This window comes from Pezoporus occidentalis, unplaced genomic scaffold, assembly GCF_034315485.1.
Source record: "Pezoporus occidentalis ecotype Australia unplaced genomic scaffold, CSIRO_AGI_Poc_V1 ctg11, whole genome shotgun sequence".
Lineage (NCBI taxonomy): Eukaryota > Metazoa > Chordata > Aves > Psittaciformes > Psittacidae > Pezoporus > Pezoporus occidentalis.
Genome location: NW_026912886.1, coordinates 2,616,955 through 2,629,473, shown reverse-complemented (window position 1 = coordinate 2,629,473; position 12,519 = coordinate 2,616,955). Strand labels below are relative to the sequence as shown.

The window sequence follows — 12,519 nt, the reverse complement described above, 5'->3', positions numbered from 1 at the left end:
AGCTTCCTTTAAAAAAAATCATTATTAATCTGACATCATGTAGAATTTATTACTCCATTTAGGACACTGATGACAATCTGTTATCAGAACAATAAAAACCCCCATAGGCCTAGTTTTGAGTTTAAACTCTCAGAAATGAATTCAGATTACATCCTCTCATCTTTGGGCACTGTCTTACGAGCCCCAAACCTGTAATTTTGGCCTTGCTGTAGCATTTACTGAAGTAGTGGAAAAACTTACCATCAGAAGTTAGAGTGACTGAGAAGGCATAAGATGCTGTCTAACTTGTGTGGAGTACTAGGCTTTAACGCGATCTTTTACCTTCTGAGAAATTAGTAGAACGCAGTTTGGGGGGTGGGGAAGAAGGCATGAGGTTTCATTGGAAATATAGAAAGAATGGGGGAGGGAGTATTTGTACTGCCCCTGTGGAAGTTCAAAAATCAAAGCAAATCTTTAGAATCAGGCTTATAAAGGAGTCTTTACATTTAAAGGTTGCCTGGATGTGCTAGGCCTTTCATATAGGTTGGCTCCTTTCTCTGCCTACTGCATTATTACCCTTGTTTAGCTGAGCTACCTGACTAATAGTTAGGATATATAGCAGATGCCTTTCACAAGCTATCTTCCCTCAAGGTCATCTTTCATGTGGTGTGTGATGCCTTGCAATACACTGGTAGCTCTACCTGAGTAGATTGAAGACTATTACAGAAGAAGCACAAGAATCTCACCACTATGGTCAATAAGCCATAACATTCTAAACTGGGACCACTAATGTGGCTTAAAATAACAAATAATTCCACTCGTCCTTACTCCAGATACTGTGTTACATACAAGGCTTATTATATCTAAAATAGCCCCAAGGTGACAGGCAATGCTTCCAGTTCTGTGAAGCCTGGCTAGTTAATTGTTCAGATGGTGTTATACACAATAAAATACCTAAATTATTATATGGCCAATGGTTAACTTCATGCTGACTAACGAATACTTGAAAGTTCAGAAACAGAAGCAGCCTGATAGGAGGATACAGTGCTTGCATGCTAAGATCAAAAGGACTGAAAATATGATAAAACTTGTTTTCCTAAAAGCTTGTCAAAATATTTTTTTGCTGCATAAAAGGTAAAGTACCCTTAAGAAAACTGCAGATGAAGCCGCACGAGTGAGACCATGGATGCTTTAGAAGTAATTAAAATAGAAGAAATAGACTAAGAAACAGGAGAAGGAGAAGAAGGAGGCAGGAAGTACTTATACCTTTTCTATACAGGGAATTTATTTTGACATAAAATATGAAAACAAGACCAAAAAGGTCCCTGTATTAAGTAGCATTTGCATAAGGGAGGTTATGTAATGTGTGATCCTCAATGAATGATCATGAGTGGCAGAACACCTCCACTAGGATTCCAGTAATCTCCACTGTTAAACCTGGTTCATGAAATGGACGCTATATGGTGGTTTATTTTGCTTGGACATGTCTTAAAGATCCAGATATGCAAAAATGTGGCATATTTATCTTCACACAAAAAAAGGTCTTATTCTGTAACCTTTTATTTACCTTTTGCATACAGGATTACAAAATATTTCTAGAAATGTGCTTTCTGAATGTATAAATCCATTGCATTGTAAAGCAAATATTTTATGAAAGAATAAGAAGTGGAGGAGATTCAGACTGTGGTTTGGGTATGGCCTCTGAGGAATACAAAATTAAAGTGTACAGATGACTCTTCATCTTATATTGTGTACCAGCTTGTACAGATTATTCCAGTTTGATCAGCTGTCTTGTTGAATGAATTATTTTTTGCAAAGGGATATCTTTGAAGAGCAGTTACAGAATTAAAAAGTAACAGTAACTAAGCAATTCTTAGTCTCATCATTACGGTTCAGAAGCTGTTAACAGTTGTAAAGGGCTAATTAGTGTAATGTAATCCTCTTAGGAGTCTGCAGGCATTGAGCTAGATTTCTTTGTAATTTGTGTGTAGGCCTTCTTTATTCCATTAGAATTACAATAATTAGAGACAGCAGTATGTATTTGCATTCTATCCATCTACATTATGTTTACTTTGCATGCTGACTACTGCACAATAAATGCAGAAGTAGAATTTTATGTTTTCTTTTTAAATATAAAAATGTTTGGAAGAACAGCCAAATCTTGGTTTTATAACTGTACAAAATCTATGAAAAGAGAAAATGAAAACAGGAGTAAGTGGCTTTCTGAAATCCCAAGCAAACAGAGAGAGAAAATACTGGATGAGCTGGATGTGAACAAAGTGCTGTCATATTTGGTTTACAAGAGAGTCTTTTCCTTGGAGGAATACAAAGACATTTGGTCTCAGGAAAGCTACAAGAAGAGAACGGAATATTTTTTAGATAAACTCTCTTTAAAAGGCCCAAGTGCTTTCGCTGCTTTTTGTTCCATTTTGGAGGAGGTCTGTCCTAACTTGCTGACATGCTTTCTCCTTGGTTATGAAGGTAAGGTCACTGCTCTGAAATGCTTAAGTATATATTGGTAATGTCTTGGAATCCTTTGACACTAATAGTTATTTGCTATAATTAGTGTTTACTTTCTCTCTTTCACTAAACAAGAGAGAGTTATTTGCTGTCTTTATGGTTCTTTGTTATGGAAAAGAAAATAATGGGAAGCAAAATTCGTTAAACAAATATATATTGTTGTCATACTTTAAATGTTTAAACTGGTAGCAAAATACTGTTTTATTAACATTGCTGCTACTAATGAGTAAGAGATAGGATAAAGAAAAGGATTCCTAAGTACTACTGATAATGCTTAGCTCAGAAATGTGACACCGATCTTTTACTTTCCCCCGCATTTTTGAAATATTTAAAAATAGATCGAGGAGTTCTATAGGCATAGTGTCTCGGTAATTGATCCCTTTCACAGTCTTCTTGTAAGTCACATAATTTACTATACCTATCTGTAAACAACTGCATGAAAAGGATTGCATTACTAAATAACAATACAGTTACAGTAAATCAGAATGTTATTTGGACATTAGGCACTGTTCATACTTAAGAAATAATGTTTTACTAGATATTAGAAAATACAATGTGAAAAAATTGTGCAGAGTGTTTACAATTATATTGTAGTGACCTATTTTTACTATTTGTTATATTCCAAATTTGAGTCTTTCAAGTGAGCTAGAGTTTTCTTAGCAACGACAACTGCAAGGTTGTTATATACAGAATGTCCTGTTAGAATTTAATCAGAATAGTCATGTCTCTGACCAATCCGTTAAGTAACAGGTTTAGACACCTTAGTATTACAACTATTCACACAAAGAAATCCGTGAGGCTGAGTATTCTAAGGATTTTAATAAATTAAACAATTAAAATCTAAACCCATGTTTACCTTAAAAATGTATGCAGTCTGTGCCCTCTCTTGAAAACCCCGTTACTTTTAACTGACAGTTAGAGATCCAATTACTTGAGAAGGCAACAGATATTTTACCATAATCTACTTATAAACAGCTGCCCATTTAGTGTATCTTTTTATGATCCATTTATGGTACGGTTTTATGGCACAAGAAAATCAAAGGAGGTCCACAAATGTTGTTGGGGTTTTTAATACATGTATAATGTACTTCATGGACAACCACATTATTAAAAGTCTACTTAAGGCCTCTTTACCCTATCATATTTTAAAAAGAGCATACAAATACAAATCCAACTGATTATAATTACATTATAAAGCAAGATCTTTCAGAATACACATTTTGGAATAAAGTTTGGGCTTCCTCTGAATTCCTTGCAGAGACAGCACAGGCAGATATTTTGTTCTATAGCACCTAACGTTTCATGCAGAGGCCTGTCACAGAACAGATTTAAATCCTTAAATGGTGGGTACAAGGTTTTGGGGGTTGTACTGTTATAAAGGGTGATGGCCTTGGCTCTTGGGTCAAATCAAGGACACTGTCTCCCTGACAACATCATAGTAGATACAGAGAAAAAAGGAGAAAGCCAATGCTGCATATTTCCAAAAGAGTGAAAGATGCTGTTTGAACAGTGTCCCCAATCCATTCTGTCTGTCTGTGGCTTGTGTAGGCAGAAAATTGCCTTGGGCTGCGTTAGCTCAGCCACTATTAAAATCTTTCCTCCTTCCCCTCCCCCAGTAGCATATATCAAATGGGCAAAGCTAGTTTTAGAATTTGTTATTGCTAACAATAGCATACTGGATAGCAGGCAAAGAAAAACATATGCTATATATTCACAATAATTCACGGCCATAATCTGTTTAAATTCACGCATGCATGTTTTGCAAATTCAATTAAATGGATTATGCATTGTGGATTTTCATGCATTTCAGATTTTTATAGATTGATTTTGATAAACCCTGTTACAAGGTACACAGAAAGGTAGGATGAAGAAGAGCATTGTTCATTTGTTCAGTTTTCTGTTATTTTTTTCTCTACCCTATAAAAGCAATTGATAGGACAAAAGAATCACAATGGAATGCTGTCTAGATGCTTGAGAAGTTGCTATGCCTGTGCTATGTGGCTTCAACAGACCACCTAACAGCAGTTGTGTGCCATCCTGTTCACTGTACTTGTTAAACAGACTCTTTCTGGCAGGCTAACTGAGCATACAGAATAGAATCAATCCCCGTTATTGATCAACTGCATATACAGCAGGGTCCACTTTCTGTTTTCTGGACCTGCCTGTTTTGGCAGATGTTTCCATTATCTTCATGCCCTACAGAAAGAACCATTTGACAGGTGCTGGCAATAAAGCATGACTCCAAGAGGTCACTTAGTCTCTGGACTAATGTAGTTCACTGCAAAAACTGTAAACTGTACTAGTGAAATAGGGCCGGAGAATGATGTACTGTCACTTGCACACAGTTGTTTTAATACTAGTTTGAACTCTTTTGTCATTTGATTCTTACTTGCCCATGTGAAAACAGTAAGAAATCAGTTCTTCAGTGGCCACAATTGGGGTTTATATGGAGTAAGAACTTCAGGTTTATTTCCAAAATTCCTATAAATTGTCTAGCCACAAGTCTATTGGAAATATGAATATGGAAATAACTTTATCTATGAAAGGTGCAAAAGAAATTATGTTTATCCAAAATAGCCACTCACCCAAATACAATATCACATTCAGAATTACATTAAACTGTTGGTGTTATTTTTAACTATGTATCAGGTGTTAGAGAAATTTCTTTATTGCTATCCAGACCATATGCATAGACGTTTCCCAGCATCATCAGAGCAAACAAAGCTGAGGGCTGTATCAGAGATGGAGCTGCACGAAACCTGTCAGATGAGTGACCAAGAAGGAAGCCCATCTGCTGAGGAACATCTGAATCGATCATTCAACAAATACAGGTTAAAATGATCAGTGTCATAATGTCCTTAATAATCATAATATTTCCTGTCGCATAGTTTTGATCTGAGTGTATATACCACTGATGCTTTCAAGTTTTTAATTTGCATCTGATTTTACATAGGTTTTTTAAACTATGATTCTGTTTTGTATAATGAACACCTTTTGATACTTCTAAATGGAGGGATCTGTTCTTTACTACAGGTATTCAGTAATGATGTAGTGCATTGATGACACTGCAAGTTTTCAGTGTTCAAGGAAACACTGAATGAAAGTGTTGTAAGCACTGTACATGCTTAGAAGTGCATTTTACACATAAGCTTGCTTGGAATGTGAGAGACAACGTAAGTTAGTATCACAGTTCATGTTACTGAGGAAGACCTGTATAAGAACAGCATGTAACCTGAAGCATGCTGGGATTCTGGGATTGAAGTCCCTGATTCAGAGATTTGAACATAAAAAGAGGACAGACACAAACAAAATTTTTTCAAGTCCTAAATTGCTGCATTTTATGTAGATAGTATTCAGTTCTGGCATTTGCAATTGTGTGTTTGGAATCATGCTTTGCTTAAATCAATAAGGAATCTATCTGAGAATGGACCAGAGCTCTCAATAGCTTATCAGCTGTTAAGAAATATGGTAGGTAATTTAAATATGTCCAGCTAAGAGAGAAACTTAGATTCTGAGAAAAATGCTTGAAAAGTAGTTAAAAACTGTACTGCTGTTTTGATGCATCAGTAGCATATAAACATTAAATTATGAAGCCCTAATTCCTTTGCATGTCTAGGTCAGTTTTGTTAAGTTTCAGCTAAGGAATGGATTACAGTAGCTTGTAGAAGTGTAGTTAAACTTAATGACTGTGAAGTGATTGAAAAAATTGTGGTCATAAGAGGTTAAGTTCATCTTGAGTAGCAGCAAAACATGAAAGGGTAATAGAAGACGTGAAGACTCTTGATGTCTTTTTGAGCCCATACAATACAGTATGGGCCCAAATTTTACAGTATGGGCTGAGCTATACCTGCAAGTAATGAAATCCCAGTCAGAACTCCTTTCTCCATGTACATTCACAAGAATTCCATGACACTGGCAGTCATTCATAACCTAAGTATGTGCCGTTTGGATTTAAATAGATGAAATCTGTAGCACTGGTCCTGCAACATCATAAGACAATTCACTTACAAAACCAAAATGATTAAGAAGTGTCTGCAGCTAAAGAATCACATCAGGGAAGTAGGAGACAAATACGAAAGCTCTCCTGAAGCTGGTCTATGCTGCAATAACTTGATACTTCTAAAAAAATCAACTGGAATAAAACAGTGTCAGTATTTGCAGTCAGGCAGTCTCACTATAAGATCATTCTATATGTTCCATATGGTAAGAAAGTATATTGTGTATCAGTCCTACATATATGCTGGAAGAGGAAAAAAAGATACTGGAGCTATCTTTTCCCTGCAGTGTATCAGTGTTAACTGTAGAAGCTGATATAGCCCCAGAAATCACACAGCTAGAAAGGAGTATTTATCTCTACTGGAAACAGAGAACTCAATGAGAAGGCAAACTGGTGTGTAATAGCACGTACTTTTCTTCCAACACCAGTGTCCTAGAAAAAAAATATACCTTGACACCAGGTTAAAATAGTACTAATCTTTCCACAACTTCTGTTGTATGCTGAACTTACCTCCTCCATCCATAGAGAAAAATATAATAGGTTACTGGCTTTTCATAATTTCTTTTAAGTGCCACACTTGTGTCAAACACCAGGAAGAAAATTTTACACAACACAGTATTTGTGGAGAAGAAAGTCTCAAGTGCTTGTAACAAATGACAACCCCACTTTTAAAGAAAACAGTATAGCTGGAAGCAAAGCAAATCTGCCACCAGTATGCATATTGCATAAATTCACATTACAAACCACAGTTGCAGGGACACTATCAACAAGGCAGCCAGAGACAGAAAGAGCCATCCATAAATACAGCAGTACACACAACATGCATGAATGCAACTAGAAATACGTAGCAGTAGTTAGAAGACATGAGCATGAAGAGAAAAACAAAAATAGTGTCACTGCCCTTCTCCAAGTATTTGAAACTATTTTCAATCATTTGTAGAGTACTTCTTCCAGTGGTAGAAAAATGTCAGACACGTAGACACTCTAAGGACAAGAACTTCTTGTCTCTGAAATAAATGACAAAATTCCAGACGAATTTTAGTGGGAGCATCATTGTGAGATGGAGTACTTTGATAATACAGATAATAACAGATGTTACACAGTTCTATAGCAATTGTAAAGCTCTATTTTTATGTTTATACAAGTTAGCAGTGTCATAGCACTGCAGAATAGGTGGTACATATGGTTACTTTACGTGCCTGGAAGAGCAAAATCGTCTCAGTTGTAGACACTAAGAAGATCCTGTTAAAGAGTCAACCAACTATAGCCATTAAATAGTTCAGTCATTAAAGCACCTTGGGAAAAAAGAAAACCAAATTAGAGATGCAAATGTTGTGTGGATTCACGCTTAATGTTTTATTTGAAGGTGAGAGCCCTAATAAGGATAACCTGCTCTGCATTCACAATTTCCCCTCGAGACAGCTCCAGCATTTCTGATGAAGACTGTAAAATGTGATTTTAACACAAGTGAAACTGAGAAAGTTTGGGGTTTGCATATTGCAATTTGGTCTAGGACTTCATAGGGATACCCTCACAAAGATGCCATACAGAAATACCATATTGCACGTCTTCTGCAAATCAATGTTAAGGATATGTTCTTGGTCTGGTTTGGGATCAGAAAACATTGTAACTGGTTCTGTTAATTGTCTTCTTTGTACCTTCTTCCCCAAACACCCTCTCCAAAAAGGACAGTCTTTATTAAACAAGTTGAAGGAATTGTAGGTTGGGTCAGTAATTGCCTGAATATGACTTCAAATTAATTAGTACTGCTTTCAACACTTGGGGTTTTTTTGTTACTTTCCTTTATCTCTCAAGCATCACTGAAGATTTGATGCTGGCCCTATGAAAATCATGCAGATGACATAAAAGAAAATAGTTAATTATTTTTCTCAGGCTTTCTGTGTTTGTTTTTTTTTCCTCCAACAAGTTTTTATTCTGTTATTGATTGAGAACTGGAATGCTGAAGCAGACAGTTCTCAGTAACATTAATAGTACCTATCTGTGTTAGTTTCCAATGTATCAAAAAAAGATTGTGTCACAATGTCTGCCAAATATATTATCAGAATAAGTAATATCCAGACTGTGAAAATGCGATACCATTTTTGCAGTTGTAACAAGCCATTTTTTTTCACATTGCAATCAACAAGAGATTTTTGCACACAGCTTTTCCATTTTCATGTAAATAGATTATGTTTGTATGTATACATGCTTTACAGTTCAAGTAATTAATTTGAATTTGAAGTTAGCTTTATGGTTTGATTTCCCCCTGATGATTGAATCCTGATATGGCTCAGTTCTACTGAATAGGATATACCTTTATGAATCTATTGGAATTGTGCTTTACAGCTCTTAAATAAATCAGTTTTCAACATTTGAAATTCAACATTTTGCACTGGGAAAAAAAGCTCAAGGGTGGCAGAATTTCACTGCTTATTATTAGTCCTGTGGGAAAGGAAACAGTCACCGCTGTGCTTTAGATAATAAAAAATTCTGTGCAAATCATGTAAACAGCATTTATTCAGGAAGAAATGAGAGCCATAGCAGCAGATTTTTAGAATTTATTTGGACTGCCATATATTGGCATCTTACACCTCTAAACATCATCATTAGTTTAAGAATTAGAATTTTTATGGCATTTTGGCATGCATTTTGTGTATTAGAAACTTAGTAAGAGCACAGGAAGAATGGTCCAAAAATTTAAGTGCAGGCCTTAATCTCAGCACTTTTGAGGACAAAGACCCAATTATCTGACAAGGCACAATAGTCTAGCAGTCACAAAAGAATTTCTTGCATTTTTCTGTAAGATAGCAATTTGATGCTTCTAAATGTAAGCTTCTATTTAACTTCTTACTATTTCATCATGTAAACATTAGATTATCTATACTGTATGTTAGGCTGAAAAGCTTATGGTCTGGCTAAGTAAATACAACATTTTGTTTTCTAACAATTAAAAAAACCCAAGTTCCAAAAAGTAAATTCACACTGAGACTGGATGGTTGAGAAGATGTTACAGTATCAGGCTTACTGAATTATTGTAGTAAATTGGCCTTTTTTCATTTTCCATGCCATTTTTTATATAGCTTAGAACTCCCTTAAAGTTTTTGCTTTAGAGATAGAAGTTACTTTTCTTTGCAATAAATACTCAGTCAATAGTAATTGACAAAAAAACAAAAAACCAAAACAACCCAAATCTCAAAAAAAGCACTGCTGGATTTAAAACTGTAAAGACATCTTTTTAGTATCTTCTGACTTCAAATAAAAATCACAGGATTCAAAAAGAAGGACGTGTCTGAGAAGGAGGTACACAAGCCAGACATTAAGTAGCTTTGTTATATTTAGATTTGCAAGGTTATCCAGTAAGTTACATGTCTATTAAAAGTAGAAGGATGGTCTACACCATAACAATCAAGCAACAACTATGTAGCATTTGGCAGTTAATGCTGAAAACTGAAGGTAGCAGATTCAATTTAGCCACTAGATGGTACTACATCACAGTTGTTAAAAAATACCTTGGCTACCTATTTGAAGTTATTGCTGTGAATGATTGCTTAGAATTGTAACAATATCATAACATTTAGTAGTGATGATCCACTTGCTCAGTTTTCCTGGACAAGATTCACACACACACACACATATAAAACATACATGTATCTGACCACATGAAGGTAGATATGTAATATATGACAGGCAAAGGCCATAAGGCTGGACTGCTTAAAGAGAAAGCTCCCTTTCAAGAAGACTTCAGCGAATGCAAAATCTTGTCAGAAAATGCACAATTCCACTGCCGGGAAATGCCAGATAATCCCCTTCCTTCCTGACCAGCGCGTCGGGCACAGATGAACCCGAAGTCACAGATCAGGTTGGTATGGAGCATCCCATTGCAAGAGACAAAGCATAGTACAGTATTGCAAATGAATCTTATGCATGAAGTTCGAAATAAGGGACCGCACAGCTCTGTAACAGCCTACAGACCCAGGCTGAATACCACATTCCCTAGCACCATAATTGTGCCCCTCTCAATCTTTCAACCATGTGAGCACAGTGACAATAGAGAGAGAATTCATTAGCGGAATTCTGCAGCAGATTGATTCTTATTAACAAACTTAAAAATTGATTAGAAAAAGGTCTTAGCAGTGAGGTGGAAAAGTTTGCTGAGGATACACATTTACTCAATGTAGGAAGTGTGAGAGCTGAATGCGGAGAACTGTAGATGGGCCTTAAGACTACGTGACTGGGTAACAAAATGGCAGAGGAAATTTAATGTAGAAAAATGTGAAATGATGTACATGGGCAAAAATGTTCTTGGCTTTATTAATAAATGATGAGCTCTGAGCTGCCTGTTACCACTCAGAAGTGAAGTTTGGGATTGTGATAGACAATTTAATAAAAAAACATTAACTCAGCGCATGGCAGCAGTCCAAAAATACAAATGTTTGGAATTGTTAGGAAAGGAAAGAAGATCAAAACAGGAAATATAATTATACCAGTCTATAATGGCACAGTTGCTCACACCTGGAACACTGTGTGCTGTTCTGGTGCTTGCACCTTGAAAATGTTACCTTAAATCTCAAAGAAAGTTCAGAGAAAGACAACAATGATCAGATGCATGGGACAGAATGGTTTCAATAGGTGATATAATCCAGCAGGCTGGAATTCTTTATTCTCGAAAAGAAACAGCTTATGGAAGGAGATAAAAACTTAAAAAAGGAGAAGGTGAGAATTAAAGGATCAGATATGCTTCTAAAGGGCATCCAAGAAGCTATTAAGCCCTGCCTAACTGTGCTTTATTCAGTGACATAACAGTATAGGAAAACAGAAAATGGCTTCATAGTGGGTTGGATCCTCTTTGTCAGGCTTCCCTCTCTTCTTTTTGTGGTGAAAAGCCAGGCCAGGCTGGCAATGGCAGTAAGGCAAGGAGGTCTTCCATATTAGAAGGTCCTTAGATGTGCCACTATTCCTTCATTTCTTGTTAGTGAGTAATACTCACTAGTGATATGATGAATGAAATCAACCAACCATTGAACAGACAGTTCAGAGTAACCAGAGGCTCCCTCTAAAGACAGAAATGAGGGCCACAGTACTTTTAGAACATTTATGAGGATGCACCAGCTAGCACTTTACAGAAATCACACTTTTAAATCCTAGTAAATACAGTAAGTCCATGCTGTGTCAGGCAGGATTGCCATGTTTCTGTGATTCATTAGCTTTTTAATATTTAAACAAATGTGTAGGGAATCCAAAATATTCCAATTTCTAATGAGATGTCTTGAACTATGAACAGGAAGTATCATCACTGAAATCCAGACATGACAGACTTAAAACATAATTGTAATTTCTTACCTATAATCATCTTTACACTACTGATGTAGTATAACTCGTGTAAAAATGTAAAGCAGCATTCCAGTCAATCCTCAGTGCAGCCAGTGCTATGCAGTGTTTTTAAAAAGTAGGACTGCTTGTACCCCATATTCTCTACAGAGAAATTGTCTGTGCAAATCAATTCCCTTCATTCTGAAAATAGGCTCATAGGCTTAAATGGTACTACTCTTATTCCTCCCAGCTCCCGAACTCCAATGCTTTGACTGGGGAAAAAAAGTTGGGAGGATAGGTGATTCTGTAAAATAGCAACTAGAAAGAAAAAAGCAGGACCTGGTGCTCTCATTTATTGTACTTCACATTTTCCTGCTTCCAAGGATTATTTAGAGAAGTAGTCCTCAAAAGGGCTTCTAAGGACATGCTTGGTATGGAAATTCAGAGCTCCTTCATGAACGGTCATGTTTTTGTCACCACCTGAATATTTCAGAGTGGCATTTGAAACAGAAAACAAATCCTGCTCCCCTGATGAAATTTGTGTGGGAAGACTCTGTAAGAGAAAATTTTCATGGATTATGCACCACATAGAGGGTATTCTACAAGACAGGATGTATTCAGCCAATGCGATCAAGGATTGGGAAAAGCAGGAACAGCCATTTCTTGACAACAAAACCTTGACTGCTTCCTCCAAACATCTGCTACTCGGCATG

The 12,519-nt window shown here is 36.3% G+C and overlaps 1 protein-coding gene across 2 annotated transcripts in view; it reads left to right on the top strand.

Moving 5' to 3' along the window:
• Positions 1-1,290: 1,290 nt before the first annotated feature.
• Positions 1,291-12,519, top strand: part of TJP1 (tight junction protein 1) — a 193,256-nt gene continuing 182,027 nt past the window's right edge. Inside the window, exons 1-2 of one of the 2 annotated variants that reach the window (XM_062626921.1) lie at positions 1,291-2,460; positions 5,180-5,330. In XM_062626921.1, coding sequence (XP_062482905.1) covers positions 2,043-2,460; positions 5,180-5,330 — 569 coding nt within the window. In that variant the 5' untranslated portion in view covers positions 1,291-2,042. The remainder of the gene's footprint in view (positions 2,461-5,179; positions 5,331-12,519) is intronic. The other variant, XM_062626932.1, reaches the window with a different exon arrangement.